Below are 17,694 nucleotides of genomic sequence, written 5' to 3'. Positions count from 1 at the left end.
AAGCCACCGCCTGCGGCGCCAGCAGCCCACGTGGGTGCCAGTTCGAGTCCCGGCTGCTCCTCTTCCGACCCGGCTCTCTGCTGTGGCCTGGGAAAGCAGAAGACGGCCCAAGTCCTTGCACCCACGTGGGAGACCCGGAAGACGCTCCTGGCTCCCAGCTTTAGGTCGGCTCAGCTCCGGCCATTTGGGGAGTGAACCACCTGTTTGGAAAACCTCTCTCTCCTCTGTAACTCTGCCTCTCAAATAAATAAAATCTTTAAAAAAAGCCCAGGCTTCTCCTTTGGGACACACGTCATTTCCCAGACTTCAACGTTTCCTTCACGAAGGAGCCCACAAAGCCTGGGTTGCTCAGCGGCCAGGCACCCTCTGGTGATTTCCCTAAGAGAGTGGCCACGCAGGTAGGAAGGGAGGCGACTCTCACGCTGGTCTCGCACACAGCAGCCGACGTGCCCGCACAGGAGGGGACCCTCTGGGCCAAGCCCGGAGAGGCTGGCTGTGCCTGCCCGGGCGCGCTGAGACCTGGGGGAGCCTCCCAGACCCGGGGGAGGAGCGGCCGCGTTAACGCCTCGCCTTGCTGGCCTCTCAGCGCTGGGCTGGCGCTCAGCGGCCGCGGTCACACCGCTCCGGCGACGCCGGTCACCTCCCGGACACCCACAGCCTGGTCTCAGAGCCCGAGCTGACAAGGACGGCACACGTCCCCGGACACCTGCAGGGGCCTGGCGCGTCTCGGGTAAGAGCCAAGGCCTCCAGCGTGTCCATCCCGCCTTCCCCACAGGACTGCGGGTGGATCGGCGCGCTCGCCTCGGCGGGCCCTGACCACTCGCTCGCCTCGGCGGGAGCCCACACTGCTCCCCCACGGCCCGCGGCCCTCGCGGCCGCCACTGCCAAGTCCAGGCAGGCCCGGGGGCGCCCTCAGGCCGCGGCGGGCGGCGAGGCAGCCGCTGCAGGGCAGGTGCGCCCCGGCGTCCCGACGCAGGGCCGAGAACGGGGAGAACTTCCGCCCGGAAGCAGCGCCACGCTCGGCTTCCGGTTCCTCTCGCCCCGGTAGCCTGGGGCCTTTTATCCCAGTTGGCAGCGGCCCTCAGCCCGAGGCTACCCCACCCAGCCGCTCCCCGGGACCTCCACACCCTGCGCAGCCGTTTGCACGTCCCGCGGGGCGACGGCTACGCCATGACGTCACCGCGAGCCGGGGGCCGGGCCGGCGGCGCCGAGGGCCTGGAGGCGGGACTAACTTAGACTGACGTCCACACCCGCCCGTTGCCTTCCTGAGTCCTTCTCAAACCGACCAATAAAAGCGACGACGGCGCCTGCGACGTGCCCCAGCCGCTCCAGGTGGCCCCGCCCCCTCCACTTGGCCACGCTCTGGCCGCCATGCGTAGTGTGGCTACGGCATCTGGGGCGCTCTAGGCTCCTACGCGGCTTTCCGGTGCCCTTCCTGGACTCCTTCCCAAGTTCTGCCTCCCTTCCACCGTCACTCTCGACGTTCCCGGGCTCCTCCCTCGCTCGTTGCGAGTCCGGCCACATTCGAGATGGCGGCCGGGGGCGGGGCCGGGCCGGGGCGGGGCCGGCGCGGTGACGTCAGCGCGCTGCGTGTCGGCAGGTGGAGGGAGAAGGGAAAGTTTGGCCCGCGCGTGGGGCTCGGGCGGAGGGCGGGACGGAGGGGCTGGGCCCGGACGGATCCGCTGTGGCCGCGGCTGCGGAGGCCGAGGCCGGACACGGAGGCGCCGTCCGACCCGGGGCCGGTCCCGCAGCGGCGGGTGGGGGCGGGGCGGCGTGCGGCCCGGAGCCGGCGGAGGTCAGCGAATTTGAGGGAGGCCCGCGGCCCGCTGCCGCCGTCATGTCCGAGGAGGCGAGCGCCCTGCCCTGGTCCATCAACAGGGACGACTACGAGCTCCAGGAGGTGATCGGTGAGAGCGGGGACGGCGGGCGCGCGGCGGCGCGTGCTGGGCGGGGCCGGGGCGGGCCGGCCTGTGCGCGGCTGCGTGCGGGACGGAGTGCGGGAGCCGGGCTGTCCGGGGCGTCCTCGCACGGGGAGGTCGTGCGTGGGGCAGCGCGGGGACCCACGTGCGGTTCCGGGCAGCTGCTGGGCGGGGCCGGGGCGGGCCGGCCTGTCCGCGGCTGCGTGCGGGACGGAGTGCGGGAGCCGGGGCGTCCTCGCACGGGGAGGTCGTGCGTGGGGCAGCGCGGGGACCCACGTGCGGCGGTTCCGGGCAGCTGCTGGGCGGCGCCGGGGCGGGCCGGCCTGTCCGCGGCTGCGTGCGGGACGGAGTGCGGGAGCCGGGCTGTCCGGGGAGGTCGTGCGTGGGGCAGCGGGGGGACCCACGTGCGGTTCCGGGCAGCTGCTGGGCGGGGCCGGGGCGGGCCGGCCTGTCCGCGGCTGCGTGCGGGACGGAGTGCGGGAGAGGGGCGTCCTCGCCCGGGGAGGTCGTGCGTGGGGCAGCGCGGGGACCCACGTGCGGTTCCGGGCAGCTGCTGGGCGGGGCCGCGGCGCCGGAGCGGGCCGCGACCTGATCCCGCAGCCCTGGCAGTCCGACGGGGTCCGGGCACCCGGCGGTGGAGACCCCGGAGGGGACGCGGCGGCCAGGACGTGGGGTGCACCGGGCGGCCAGAGCCCCGCGAAGCCAGAGCGGGTGGGTGCGCTTAGCCAGACCCGGGCTCCGCCGTCCGACCCGAGCTGACCGCTGCGTGTTGCCAGCCTCCTGCCTTGGAATAAGTTTTTTCAAAAAGATTTCTGTATTTACTTGAAAGACAGAGTGACGAGGTCTCCCATCCGCTGGTTCGCTCCCCACAGGCCGCAACAGCCAGGGCCGCACCGCCGAAAACGGGAGCCAGGACTCCCTCCAGGTCTCCCGCGGGGGCCGCAGCGGCCTGCACCTGCCGTCTGACACAGGGCGGGGAGCTGGTCAGAGCGGGGCCGTGGGGCCCTAGCATCAGCCAGGCAGCAGAGGACCGGACCTCGCGCTCTCGGGTGTCCTGCCCTGCCCTGTTCTCTGCCCGTTCCCGTGGGAGGAGGCGCCGTGTCCTGAGCCGCTGCGTGGCCGGGTGCGCCCTGCGTGCCGCTCTGGCGTGCGCTCTGCACTGCGTCTGCGTCCTCGGCTCCCCTCGAGGGCGAGAAGTCGGGAGGGGTCCCTGGCATGTCGTGGGGACTTGGCTCCGTGTGGGGCCCCTCTCTGGCGTGAGCCATTCTTGACGCTCTCACCGCAGCGTGGCCCGAGTTTCGGAGTGGCAGGCGCTGGAGACGGGTGCCTTGCTCGGTGGCGTCTGTGGCAGGTGTCTGGCGGGCAGGGACCTTCTCCCCGGAAGAGGGCTCGTTGCCATCACACTCACCACGTGCTCAGAGTTCATAAAGATGAGCAACCCAACGTGATTCACGGCTTTTTTTTTTTTTTTTTTACAATCTTTTTTTCCTTTCAAGTTTTTATTTATTTGAAAGAGTTACAGAGAGTGAGAGAGAGAGGGAGAGGTCTCCCATCCACGGGTTCATTGCCCAGACAGCTACAATGGCCTGGTCTTGGCCAGGGTAAAGCCAAGAACCTGCAACTCCATCCAGGTCTCCCACGTGGGGGGCAGGGGTCCGAGGATTGGGCCATCCTCTGCTGCTTTTCCAGGCGCGTTAGCAGGGAGCTGGATCGGAAGTGGAGCTGCTTGCACTTGAATCAGAGTTCAGATGGGATGCAGTTGGTGGCTTAACCCACTGCCCCACAATGCTGGCCCCTACAATCAATTCCTTTTTTTTTTTTTTTCCCATCTGCTGGTTCATTCCCCAAATGGCTGCAACAGCTGGAGCCGTGCCGATCTGAAGCCAGGAGCCTGGAGATTCCTCTGGATTTCCCATGTGGGTGCAGGGGCCCAAGCACTTGGGCCATCCTCCACCGCTTTCCCAGGCCATAGCAGAGAGCTGGATCAGAAGTGGAGCAGCCAGGACTTGAACTGGCGACCACATGGGATGCCAGCACTGCAGGCTACAGCTTTAGCTGCTATACCATGGTACCGACCCCAGTTTCTTTCTTTCTTTTTTTTTAAAGTTTACCGGGGTGGCAAGCGCCGCAGCTCACTTGGCTAATCCTCCGCCTAGCGGCGCCGGCACACCGGGTTCTAGTCCCAGTTGGGGCGCCGGATTCTGTCCCGGTTGCCCCTCTTCCAGGCCAGCTCTCTGCTCTGGCCCGGGAGGGCAGTGGAGGATGGCTCAGGTGCTTGGGCCCTGCACCCCATGGGAGACCAGGAGAAGCACCTATCTCCTGGCTTTGGATCGGCGCAGCGCCGGCTGTGGCAGCCATTTGGGGGGTGAACCAACAGGAGGAAGACCTTTTTCTCTGTCTCTCACTAGCTCTGCCTGTCCAAAAAAAAAAAAAAAAAAAAGTGTACCGGGGCTGGTGCTGTGCTGTAGTGGCTGAAACTGCTAGCTGCACGGCCAGCATCCTGCTCGTGCACCGGTTCTAGTCCCAGCTGCTCTGCTTCTGCTCCAGCTCCCTGCTGTGGCCTGGGAATGTAGCGGAAGACGGCCCACGTGCCTGGGCCCTGCACCCATGCGGGAGACCTGGAGGAAGCTCCTGGCTCCTGGCTTCCGTCTGGCCCAGCCCTGGCTGTCCCGGCCATGTGGGGAGTGAACTTGCAGATGCAAGAGGTTTTTCTCTATGTCTCTTTCTTTCTGTAACTCTGACTTTCTGATACATAAAGTAGAAAATAAAAAGCTTGTTCACTTTTATTTCTTTGAAAGAGTGAAAGAGATCTTCCATCCACTGGGTCACTCTCTGAGTGTCTGCTGCAGGCAGAGCTGGGCCGAGCCGAAGCCAGGGACCTAGAGCTCCATGCTCGTCGCCCACGTGGGTGGCAGGGACTCAGGTGTCCGAGCCGTCGCAGCCGCTGCCCCTCAGGGTGAGTGTTAGCAGGAAGCAGGCGGAAGCACCTCAGGAGGGGATGTGGTGTCCCAAGCGGTGGCTTAGCCCACTTCACCACAGCACCCTCCCTAGCCACCTTATTTTCTTATTTTATTTCTTTTTTTTTTTTCTTTTTTTGACAGGCAGAGTGGACAGTGAGAGAGAAAGAGACAGAGAGAAAGGTCTTCCTTTGCCGTTGGTTCACCCTCCAATGGCCGCCACGGCCGGCACACTGGGGCCGGCGCACCGTGCTGATCCGATGGCAGGAGCCAGGTGCTTCTCCTGGTCTCCCATGGGGTGCAGGGCCCAAGGACTTGGGCCATCCTCCACTGCACTCCCTGGCCACAGCAGAGAGCTGGCCTGGAAGAGGGGCAACCGGGACAGAATCCGGCGCCCTGACCGGGACTAGAACCCGGTGTGCCGGCGCCGCAGGGGGAGGATTAGCCTAGTGAGCCACGGTGCCGGCCCTTATTTTATTTCACTTTTTTAGTTTTAATTAATTAGTTTGAGTGGCAGAGTTGCAGAGAGAGGGAAGGAGAGTCAGATGCTCCATCTGTTGGCCCACTTCCCAAATGACTGCGATGGCCGGGGCTGGGCCAGATTGAAGCCAGGAGCCTGGAACTTCTTCCAGGCCTCCCACCTGGGTACAGGTTCCAAGGCCCTTGGGTGGTCTTCTGCTGGTTTCCCAGGTGCATAATCAGGGAGCTGGATGGGAAGTGGAGCAGCTGGGACTCAAAGTAGTGGCTGTAGGCAGATGGTGGCTCAACTCACTGAACCGCAGCACTGGCCCCACTTTATTTTTGTTTTTTTTTTTTTTTAAAGATTTATTTATTTATTTGAAATCCAGAGTTACACAGAGAAGGAGAGGCAGAGAGAGAGAGAGAGGGAGAGAGAGGGAGGTCTTCCACCCATTGGTTCACCCTCCAATTGGCCGCAGCGTCGGGAGCTGTGCTGATTCGAAGCCAGGAGCCTGGAGCTTCCTCTGGATCTCCCACATGGGTGCAGGGGCCCAAGCACTTGGGTCATCTTCCATTGCTTTCCCAGGCCATAGCAGAGAGCTGGATTGGAAGTGGAAAGGCTGGGACTCGAACTGGTGCCCATATGCGATGCTGGCACTGAAGGCAGCGGCTTTACCCACTATGCCACAGCACCAGCTCCCCACCTTATTTTTTAAAACCAGGTTACTGGGGCTGGCACTGTGGCTTAGCAGGTAAAACTGCTGCTTGCAGTGCTGGCATCCCATAATGGAGCCAGGCGGGCCCAGCTCTCTGCTGTGGCCTGGGAAAGCAGTAGAAGATGGCCCAAGTCCTTGGGTCCCTGAACCTGCATGGAAGACCCGGAGGAAGCTCCTGGCTCCTGGCTTCGGATCGGCGGAGCTCCAGCTGTTGTGGCCAACTGGGGAGAGAACCAGCGGATGGAAGACCTCTCTCTCTTTCTCTCTCTCTCCCCCCGCCTCTCTCTCTGCCTCTCCTTCTCTCTCTGTGTAACTCTGACTTTCAAATAAATAAACCTTTAAAAAAAATTCACTGAGAAAGAATTTAACACCATAAAAGTCACCCATTTTGAGCGTAGCATTTCGTAAGTTTGCCGTGGTGTAAGCCATCACTCTGGGGGTCCCTCCTGCTTGTTTGCCCACCCTCAGCCTTGACAGCCGTCAGTCGCTCTCTGTGTAGTTTGTCTCTCACGTAAATGGGATCATGTGACTTGGTCTTTGTGTTGAACGTCTTTCACTTAGCGTAATTCACTTTTCGGAGCTCTCTTGTTGGCATACTTGATAAGCCTTCCAGTCCACCTGATTAAATACATATCAGCAACGTTTAGTGATTCATAAAGTTGTCCATCATTACAGCGATCCAGTTTTAGAACATTTCCGTCATTCCAGAAAGATGCCTCATGTCCATTTGCAGTCACTCCCTGTTCCCGCCCCCAGCCCTGGGCAGCCACACCTCTGCCCCGCGTCCCTGGACTTGCCTTTCTTGCATTTCATACAGATCAGGTAACCGTGTACCATGGGCTCCTTGGCACTGGGCTTCTGCTGCCTTGCGCAGTGTGTCGGGTGCATCCTGTTGCAGCTGTGGCAGTGGGTGGTTCCTCTTGACTGGATCCCAGCTGTGGCAGCGCGTGGTTGACTGGATCCCAGCTGTGGCAGTGGGTGGTTCCTCTTGACTGGATCCCAGCCGTGGCAGCGCGTGGTTGACTGGATCCCAGCTGTGGCAGCGCGTGGTTGACTGGATCCCAGCCGTGGCAGCGGGTGGTTCCTCTTGACTGGATCCCAGCTGTGGCAGCGCGTGGTTGACTGGATCCCAGCTGTGGCAGTGGGTGGTTCCTCTTGACTGGATCCCAGCTGTGGCAGCGCGTGGTTGACTGGATCCCAGCTGTGGCAGTGTGTGGTTCCTCTTGACTGGATCCCAGCTGTGGCAGCGTGTGGTTCCTCTTGACCGGATCCCAGCTGGTGCGTGCTGCGTTGCTTCTGCTTTTGGCCGTCTGGAATGAAGCTGCTAGGAGCATTTGCACCAGTCGGTGTGGACGTGTGCACCCGGGGTGGAATTCCCGAGTTGAGTGGCAAATATAACTGGAAAGGCAGAGCGAGAGAGACAGACACGGGGAGGGTAAGAGAGCCTCGTGTCCACTGGTTCACCCCCAAAGTCTGCAGCAGCCAGGGCTGGGCCGGGTGGGAGCCGGCAGCCTGGAACTGAGAACTGGGCTCTGGGTGTCCCGTATGAGCGCCAGATGCCAGCCTCTAACTTCTGAAGAGGCTGCCCGGCGTTCACAGGAGCGGCGCGTTCGTCCCCAGCAGCAGCGCGGGTTTGGTCGACGTTTGTCGTCTCTGATGGGGGTTGGGCTGGTGGCTTACGTGTGGTTCAGATGTGCCCTGCGAGTAGGGAAGGCGTGTGGTTCAGGTGTGCCCTGCGAGTAGGGAAGGCGTGTGGTTCAGGTGTGCCCTGCGAGTAGGGAAGGCGTGTGGTTCAGATGTGCCCTGCGAGTAGGGAAGGCGTGCGTCCTTTGTGCCCTGCGAGTAGGGAAGGCGTGTGGTTCAGGTGTGCCCTGCGAGTAGGGAAGGCGTGTGGTTCAGGTGTGCCCTGCGAGTAGGGAAGGCGTGTGGTTCAGGTGTGCCCTGCGAGTAGGGAAGGCGTGTGGTTCAGGTGTGCCCTGCGAGTAGGGAAGGCGTGTGGTTCAGGTGTGCCCTGCGAGTAGGGAAGGCGTGTGGTTCAGGTGTGCCCTGTGAGTAGGGAAGGCGTGTGGTTCAGACGTGCCCTGCGAGTAGGGGAGGCGTGTGGTTCAGGTGTGCCCTGCGAGTAGGGGAGGCGTGTGGTTCAGGTGTGCCCTGCGAGTAGGGAAGGCGTGTGGTTCGGGTGTGCCCTGCGAGTAGGGAAGGCGTGTGGTTCGGGTGTGCCCTGCGAGTAGGGGAGGCGTGTGGTTCAGGTGTGCCCTGCGAGTAGGGAAGGCGTGTGGTTCGGGTGTGCCCTGCGAGTAGGGGAGGCGTGTGGTTCAGACGTGCCCTGCGAGTAGGGGAGGCGTGTGGTTCAGGTGTGCCCCGCGAGTAGGGGAGGCGTGTGGTTCAGGTGTGCCCCGCGAGTAGGGGAGGCGTGTGGTTCAGGTGTGCCCCGCGAGTAGGGGAGGCGTGTGGTTCGGGTGTGCCCCGCGAGTAGGGAAGGCGTGTGGTTCGGGTGTGCCCCGCGAGTAGGGAAGGCGTGTGGTTCGGGTGTGCCCTGCGAGTAGGGAAGGCGTGTGGTTCGGGTGTGCCCTGCGAGTAGGGAAGGCGTGTGGTTCAGGTGTGCCCTGCGAGTAGGGGAGGCGTGTGGTTCAGGTGTGCCCCGCGAGTAGGGAAGGCGTGTGGTTCAGGTGTGCCCCGCGAGTAGGGAAGGCGTGTGGTTCAGGTGTGCCCTGCGAGTAGGGAAGGCGTGTGGTTCAGATGTGCCCTGCGAGTAGGGAAGGCGTGTGGTTCAGGTGTGCCCTGCGAGTAGGGAAGGCGTGCGTCCTTTGTGCCTGTGCCTGTGCCTCGCGCGCCTTCTGGAAGAGCAGCCGTCAGCTCCGGCGCGCGCCTTCGCGCTGCTCACGGAGAGGGAGACGGGAGAGCAGGCCTGCCCTTTCTGGATGTGAGTCCTTCGTCTAGGAGTTTCAGGTTAAAATATTTTCTTTTTTCTTTTTTTTTAAGATTTTTATTTTATTTTATTTATTTATTATTATTATTATTTTTTTTTTTGACAGGCAGAGTGGACAGTGAGAGAGAGAGAGACAGAGAGAAAGGTCTTCCTTTGCCGTTGGTTCACCCTCCAATGGCCGGCGTGCTGCGGCTGGCGCACCGCGCTGATCCGATGGCAGGAGCCAGGAGCCAGGTGCTTCTCCTGGTCTCCCATGGGGTGCAGGGCCCAAGCACCTGGGCCATCCTCCACTGCACTCCCTGGCCACAGCAGAGAGCTGGCCTGGAAGAGGGGCAACCGGGACAGAATCCGGCGCCCCGACCGGGACTAGAACCCAGTGTGCTGGCGCCGCAAGGCGGAGGATTAGCCTAGTGAGCCGCGGCGCCGGCAAAATATTTTCTTGAGATCTGTCGTGTGTCCTTACTTTTGTAATGTGTCTTTCAGAACACGAGTCTTGGATTTTGCTGAGGTTTGTCAGTTTTTTCTCTTCTATTGATCTTGCTTTTGGTGTTGGTAAGGAATCCTTACTAACCCTGTGTCTGAGCTTTTTCCAGTGTTTTCCCGTAAGTGCTGTGGTGCGAGCCGTGGGTGCATCTGTGAGCTCGTGCCTGTATGTGGCGTGGGGTGGGGGGGCTGCACCGGCGGTCCTGTGCTCCAGTCCAGCGCGCTTGCTCCCGCGGTTTGCAATGAACTGAATGGTGGGCTCATACCCTCCAGGGTGAGGGAATTATTTTCACAGTGAAGAACCATAGTAGGTGTCGTCTGTCTGCACTGTTCCCCACCCCGTCTCTCATTCCGTACTCCCTCTCCTTGTCACAGCCTACTACAGGCCGCAAGGCTCAGCCAGCGCCTCTGCTTCCGTACCCGAGTGTTGGACACAGGACTCTGTGATAAGCTGCAGTCCTCACGTTCAGTGCTGAGATTTCTTCAGATTACACTCAGGAACAATGACTGAAGGCTAAGGAGGGGATTCGAGAGATGACTTAAATTTCCCTCCTTTTTTTATTTTCAAATATTTGATTTATTTATTTAAGAGGTAGAGTTACAGACGGTGAGAGGGAGAGACAGAGAGAAAGGTCTTCCTTCTGCTGGTTCACTCCTCAACTGGCCGCAATGGCCGGAGCTGCGCCGATCTGAAGCCAGGAGCCAGGAGGTTTTTCCCAGTCTCCCACGTGGGTGCACTTGGGCCATCTTCCACTGCTTTCCCAGGCCACAGCAGGGAGCTGGATTGGAAGTGGGGCAGCGGGGACTTGAACCAGCGCCCATATGGGATGCCGGTGTCGCAGGCGGAGGATAAACCTGTGCCACCACGTCAGCCCCTTAAATTTTATTTTGAAGAATGTGTTCCAGGGAAATCAGTGGGATGGCGTCTCCTTCCCCTTGATGGCAGCACATTTATTGGAGCAGTCGTTTTGCACACAGTCTGCTGACACTGTGATGTGTGTGAGGCTCATTGTTTCGTTCTGTTTGCTCTCCCTCTTTCTGGTCAGATGCTGCCGGGAAAGGGAGAAGTTCCTACCTGGGAACGGGAGAAGCGTGGAGGTTGGGACGCAAGCGACTTCGTGCGGCCTTGCGTCCTCCTCAGTGTGGCCTTGGCAATGTGTGCAGCTCTTGGTAGGAGCACTTGTTAAAGATGCTGGCGGCGTTCCCACAGCTCGCTCTCTGCTCAGTGCTCTGTAGCTCATTTCTGTGCCTTAACCTGTGAGAGAGTCTGAGTTGTGGCATACCCTGTCTGTGTGTGTTGAAGCAGCTGTGAAAGATGGGCTTGGGATTAAAAGCCTAAAACCAAGCTGGATTCAAATCCTGTCTTACAAACTCTTACTAGCTACGTGGTCTCGGGAAAAGTGTGTAACTGGTGCTAGTGTCAGCTCCTTGTCTATAAAGTGTCTGTGTCTTCGGGGCTGTGTGCTGCCTCAGCGCCATTGTTTGTGCAGTGTTCAGCTCATGTTAGGTGTTCTGTAAAATGGCAATTGCTTTTATCTCTGATTTTTTCCCTTCCTTTTGGCTTTATATTTCCCAATTTTTGGTATTGCCATAAAATATGACATGCTACGTGATTTGAAATTTTTAAAAAAAATATTTTATTGATTCGAAAGGCAGAGTGACAGAGGGAGAGACAGAGAAAGATCCTCTGTTGGTTCACTCTCCAGATGGCTGCAGAGGCCAGGGCTGGGCCGTGCTGAAGCCAGGAGGTCCATCTGGGTTTCCCGCACGTGGGTACAGGAGCCCAAGCACTTGGGCCATCCTCTGCTTCTTCCCTGGTGGGTTAGCAGGAAGCTGGATCAGAAGTGGAGAAGCCGGGACTTGAACCAGTGCTCCGACATGGTCTATAGGAGCGGTGAGCAGCGGCGTGGCCCGCATGTAACACTTACTTCCCATCTGCTTTAAATGCTTACTGGAACGTCACTGCATCTTTCTTTCTTAGTGCCAGGGTTCATTCACGTTTAGGTGGACACAGGGATCTGTGTTGGACTTGGTGGCACGGTCGGGTGGGGAAGGCCGTGAAGAGGAAAGCCAGCCTGGCCAGGCTGTGTCCTACGGCTTTATCATCAAGAATCTTGGGAAGCCTCGGTCAGTACTTACTGTTCACCTCAGTCCTGATTTAGAACATCGAGACTTCAGGCTAGGCCTAAGGTCTGTTCTCAGCAGGGTGTGATCACCAACTTTGGCACTGCTGCAGGCAGCCCACTGGCAGTATTCTCCATGTTGCCATCTCTGTGTTTGAAAGATTTGTTTGAAAGGCAGAGTGAGAGAGAAAGACAGAGTGACAGAGAGAGAGAGAGAGAGAGAGAGAGAGAGAGAGAGAGAAGAGGGAACGCGTGATGGAGAGAGAAGGACTATCTCCCATTGCTGGCTCATCCCTGGATGGCTGCAGCCATGAAGCCAGGAACCAGGAGCCAGGAGCTCAAGGACTTGCGGCAGCTTGTGTTGCCTCCCAGGTGCATTGTGGGGCTGGACTGGAACTGGCTGTCCAGGGTGGGTGTGGGGGTCCCAGGTGCATTGTGGGGCTGGACTGGAACTGGCTCTGCAGGGTGGTTGCAGGAGTCCCAGGTGCATTGTGGGGCTGGACTGGAACTGGCTCTCCAGGGTGGGTGCGGGAGTCCCAGGTGCATTGTGGGGCTGGACTGGAACTGGCTCTCCAGGGTGGGTGCGGGGGTCCCAGGTGCATTGTGGGGCTGGACTGGAACTGGCTCTCCAGGGTGGGTGCGGGAGTCCCAGGTGCATTGTGTAGGGCTGGACTGGAACTGGCTCTGCAGGGTGGGTGCGGGAGTCCCAGGTGCATTGTGTGGGGCTGGACTGGAACTGGCTCTCCAGGGTGGGTGCGGGGGTCCCAGGTGCATTGTGGGGCTGGACTGGAACTGGCTCTCCAGGGTGGGTGCGGGGGTCCCAGGTGGTGGCTCAGCCCGCTGTGCTGCTCGGCCTTCCCTCCTCTGTTCTCAGTGGTGGCGTACTAGCTCCACGTTTGATCCATGAAGTAATCATTTCCAAGTACGGGTTCCAGGGCTCAGCCCTACCCCTCCGGTGTCAGGCAGGAACTAGACACGGCCGTGGCTTGGCCCGTCTGCTCTCCCGCAGCGAGGAGCAGGTGGCGTGCAGCCGCGTGTCTGAGGGCCTGGGTCCGCGCCGCCACCTGTAGCCCGCGACTGTGATTCTCGCAGTTGCAGGACCCTTGTCCCTCAGCCAGAAGGATCTGGCAAGAGGACAGACGCGTGCCAGCTGGCCTGGCTCCCTTCCAGAGGGCTTACTTCCTGGATGCCTTATCGCTTCTGTTTTATTGGTCAGGACTGTAATTTGGTCACTTGCAAGGGAGGCTGGGAAAGGAAGCTTTTTAGCCAAGTCTTTTATTCAAACAAAATAGGTCAGGGTTCTCTTATTAAGGAAGGGGAAATTGTGTGTTGGGCAAGCAACTAAAAGTATTGACCTCAATTTTTTTTAAAATTAGAATAGCTGGCTACCTAAGACACCGCACATCAGCAATTCAACCTGACACACGCGAATCAGTTAATAAACGCCAGCTTTCATCTGCAGAGGCGGTTGCCCACAGTTGAGGGCACCGTGTCGAAACACGCGGTTCTGGTTCCTGGGCCTGCTCTGCTCGTGCTGGTCGTGTGACCCACATCTTTGCCTTCGCTGCTTTGCTGCCATCCCTTTGGAAGGCCCCGATACCTAATTCAGGGGATCATTGTAATGATCAGACGAAAAGAAATGTGGACGAGGAAGAGCGCCGCGTACCCGTGTAGCGCTCGGCACACGGGTGAGTGCTGGTGGTGATGAGGTCACGCCGTGAAGACTGGGCTAGCTTTGTGTTTGTCGTGCCCCAGACAGAGAATTTTTTCCTTGGAAATGTGTGTCAGCACTGGATGAGGCCATCCAGCACTCCCTGAGCTCCCGCTGTGCCGCGTCGCGTGTGGGTGCTGGTGAGGGGAGGGACAAGACGCCTGCTCGCATGGCGCTTCTCGTCTGGGAGGAGCGTGGGGTCAGGGAGCAGCCGAGGACCCCGTGCCGCAGCAGCTACACAGCGCCTGCAGACGTCAGGTTCGCATCTTTGGACGAGGAGAACGGCACGATTTTTATGATGGTCTTTTTTTTTTTTTTTTAAGCTGCATTTATTTATTTGAGAGGCAGAGAGAGAGGTCTTCCATCCACTGGTGACCTGGTACAGCTGTTTCGCCAGTTCTGGAAGCCTTACTTTTCACCATGACTTTGACAAGAGGACTTATTCAGAAAAGGGTTTGCGAACTTGTACACACCTGTATTTCCCACGGTTCAGGTGACAGTGTCTAAGTCATTCAGAATTAACAGTTTTTTTTTTTTTTTTTTTTTTTTTTTTATGCCTCCCAAATGGCTGCAGCGGCCAGAGCTGGGCCGGGAAGAAGCCAGGAGCCAGGAGCTTCTTCTGGGTCTCCCACACGGGCGCAGGAGCCCAAGGACCTGGGCCTGTTCTGATGCTTTCCCAGGCCCGTTAGCAGGCATGGAAGTGGAACAGCCGGAACTCGAGCCAGTGCCCCCATGGGAGGCCCAGGTGGCGGCTTCACCTGCTACGCCACAGCTCTGGCCCCTAGAGTTACCAGTTTGAGCTAGCTCTTTAATAAACGCAAAACATTACTAAAAGTACTTATGAAAAGTCTTTAGAGCATGTGTGTGTTTTAGTGATTTTTAGTTGATTTGGTATATTTTTTTCATTTGGTATGTTTTTTCCGCACAGGAATAGTATCAGTTTTCACATTCTGTCTATTAAATGTCTGTGTCTGGAAAGGCAAAGACTTTTTTTTTGTGCCCTGTGCTTGGCCACTTTTTTTCAGTGTGAAGAGGTGATTACCGAGTTGGAAGGATTACAGAAGGCCCATCCATGTTGTGCACGTTAATCCATTCTGCTGTGTCATACCCCCTCACACTGCAGTTAAGGAACTAAGTAGGAGAGTGGACGATGAAAGATGGAGAGTGGACGTGAAGATGCACACCAGTGTGAAAAAATGCAGGACTGGGGCCGGCGCCGTGGCTCACCTGGTTAATCCTCTGCCTGCAGTGCCGGCATCCCCTATGGGCGCCGGTTCTAGTCCCGGTCGGGGTGCCGGATTCTGTCCCGGGTGCCCCCCTTCCAGGCCAGCTCTCTGCTGTGGCCCGGGAGTGCAGTGGAGGATGGCCCAAGTGCTTGGGCCCTGCACCCCATGGGAGACCAGGAGGAAGTGCCCGGCTCCTGGCTTCAGATTGGCGCAGTGAAAGCCGTAGCAGCATTTGGGGAGTGAACCAACAGAAGGAAGACCTTTATCTCTGTCTCTCTCTCTCTCTCTCTCTCTCACTCACTCTCTCTGTAACTCTACCTGTCAAATAAATTAAAAAAAAAAAAAGCAGGTCTGAATGAGGACCTTGTGCAGATCTCCAGCATATTAAGCCAGTGCTTAGCTGGGCGCGAGGAAGGCAGCTTTCACGCTTGGATTAGAACGTTCCTAGGAGACCCCTTTTACCCTGCGCGTGTATATTTAAACTGGAGTAGCAGGGTTGCAGAATAACACGTATCTTTACCGTGTGCAGTGCATACTGATCCTTCCTGTTGGATTCTGTTTACCCGAGGAACAATGATGGTTATCCCAGTAAATTAGTTTTAAAAACTTGGCATTAAGGAGCCTACTGTAAAGAATAAATTGAAGATTTTATTCCTATCTCTAATCCTGTATAACATTCTTGCAGTGTTGGAGAAGTTAAAATTATGAATGAACTTAAATTATTCTCTATACTTTATTAATTACTAGTTTCTGTGAGGCACATTTTTTCTAATGAAACATCATTGTCTATTCTGAATTAGTGAGTTTTTACTGTATGACAATAATCCATTATCTTAGAACCAAAATGTTTTTCAGTTTCTGGATAACCCCCATGTGGGAGATCTTGAATGAGAGTGATTGTTAGGTGCCGGCACTGTGGTTTAAGCGGTAGAGCTGCTGCCAGCAGGGCTGGCATCCCTGTGGGTGCTGGTTCGAGTCCCGGCTGCTCCTCTTCCAGTCCAGCTCTCTGCTGTGGCGTGGGAAAGCAGTGAAAGATGGCCCAAGTCCTTGGGCCCCTGCACCCACATGGGAGACCAGGAAGAAGCTCCTGGCTCCTGGCTTCAGATCAGTGTAGCTGCCGCTGTCGCGGCCACTTGGGGAGTGGGCCAGTAGATGGAAGACCCCTCTTCTCTCTCTCTCTGCCTCTGCCTATCTGTAACCCTGCCTTTTAAATAGATAAATAAATCTTAAAAAAAAAAAAAAAAAGGAAAAATCTGCAAAGTGACTGTTAGCGAAGAAGACCTGAAGCCCGCCAGCCCCAGCTTTTCATCACCAGGTGTGGAGGACACTGGCATCTTGTCTTTTAGCCATTTGTTAAGTCACGCTGGGTTTGTTCATTGAGTAAGAGCATCTGAGAGAGAGACTTTCGAGGGCTGGGCTAAGGTGCAGCGTGTTCAGCTGCTGCCGGTGACGCAGGCATCCCAAATGGATGCCGGTTCAAGTCCCAGATGTTCTTACTTCCTGTCCAGCCCCCTGCTAATGCGCCTGGGAAAGCAGCAGACGATGGCTCAAATGTTTGGGCCCCTGCACCTACTTGGGAGACCAGGAAGAAGTTCCCGGCTTTGGCCTGGCCCAGCCCTGGCTGTTGTTCACATCTGGGGAGTGAACCAGTGGATGGATGAGACCTTGAATGGCTAAAGCAATCTTATGCAACAAAAACAAAGCCGGAGGCATCACAGTACTGGATTTCAAGACATAGTACAAGGCAGTTATAGTCAAAACAGCCTGGTACTGGTACAAAAACAGATGGATAGACCAATAGGACAATATAGAAATGCCAGAAATCAATCCAGGCATCTACAACCAACTTATATTTGACCGAGGGGCTAAAACCAGTCCCTGGAACAAGGACAGTCTCTTCAACAAATGGTGCTGGGAAAACGGGATTTCTACATGCAGGAGAATGAAGCAAGACCCCTACCTTACACCTTACACAAAAATCCATTCAAAATGGATTAAAGACCTAAAGCTATGACCCAACACCATCAAATTATTAGAGAACATTGGGGGAGACCCTGCAAGACATTGCCACAGGCACAGACTTCTTGGAAAGACCCCAGAGGCGCAGGCAGGCAAAGCCAAAATTAACATGGAATTACATCAAATTGAACAGCTTCTCACTGCAAAGGAAACACTCAGGGGAGTGAAGAGGCACCTGCAGAATGGGAGAAATTATTTGTAAACAGTGTAACTGATAAAGGATTAATAACCAGAATCTACAAAGAGATCAAGAAACTCCACAACAACAAAACAGACAACCCAGTGAAGAAATGGACAAAGGACTTAAACATACGTTTTTCAAAAGAGGAAATGCAAATGGCCAACAGACACATGAAAAAATGTCCAGGATCACTTAGCCATCAGGGAAATACAAATCAAAACCACAATGAGGTTCCACCTCACCCCAGTCAGAATGGCTCACATACAGAAATCTACCAACAACAGATGCTGGCGAGGATGTGGGGAAAAAGGGACACTAACCCACTGTTGGTGGGAATGCAAACTGGTAAAACCACTGTGGAAGCAGTCTGGAGATTCCTCGGAAACCTGAATACAGACCTACCTTAAGAGCCAGCCATCCCACTCCTGGGAATTGACCGAAGGGAAATGAAATCAGCATATGAAAGAGTTATCTGCACCCCCCTGTTTATTGCAGCTCAGTTCACAATAGCCTAATGGAATCAGCCTAAATGCCCACCAGTTGAAGACTGGATAAAGAAATTATGGGATATGTACTCTATGGAATACTACACAGCGGTTAAAAAAATGAAATCCTGTCATTTGCAACAAAATGGATGAATCTGGAAAGCATCATACTTAGTTAAATAAGCCAGTCCCAAAGGGACAAATACCATATGTTCTCCTTTATAACCTGATAACCTAATAGAGCACCTAAAAGGAAATCTGTAGACATGAAATTGACACTTGGAGAAGCAGTGACTTGGAGAGACCTTGTCTTGACTGTTGAGGAGCAGTTTTGTTTTTGTTTTCTTAATGGAGAATGGGACTGGGAATGGGAGAGGGAGGAGGAGGTGGACTGTGAGGATTGGGGTGGCAGGGCGGGTGTGGTGGGAAGTATCACTATATTTCCCAAGTTGTACTTAGGAAATTTGTACTCATTAAATAGAAGGT

At 56.7% G+C, this 17,694-nt stretch overlaps 1 protein-coding gene across 6 annotated transcripts in view; it reads left to right on the top strand.

Annotated features, from left to right (window-relative positions):
* Positions 1–580: 580 nt before the first annotated feature.
* OXSR1 (oxidative stress responsive kinase 1) overlaps positions 581–17,694 on the top strand; it is a 108,125-nt gene continuing 91,011 nt past the window's right edge. For 3 of the 6 annotated variants that reach the window (XM_070073029.1, XM_070073030.1, XM_070073031.1), the window contains exon 1: positions 1,596–1,907. In XM_070073029.1, the coding sequence (XP_069929130.1) occupies positions 1,838–1,907 (70 nt within the window). In that variant the 5' untranslated portion in view covers positions 1,596–1,837. Of the gene's footprint in view, positions 731–1,592; positions 1,908–17,694 lie in introns of those variants that run through there. The other 3 variants (XM_070073033.1, XM_070073032.1, XM_070073028.1) reach the window with 3 other exon arrangements.

The sequence above is a fragment of the Oryctolagus cuniculus genome, chromosome 4 (assembly GCF_964237555.1).
Source record: "Oryctolagus cuniculus chromosome 4, mOryCun1.1, whole genome shotgun sequence".
Taxonomy (NCBI): Eukaryota; Metazoa; Chordata; class Mammalia; order Lagomorpha; family Leporidae; genus Oryctolagus; species Oryctolagus cuniculus.
The sequence above is the reverse complement of the archived record's forward strand: the minus strand, read 5'-3'. Positions and strand labels throughout refer to the sequence as shown.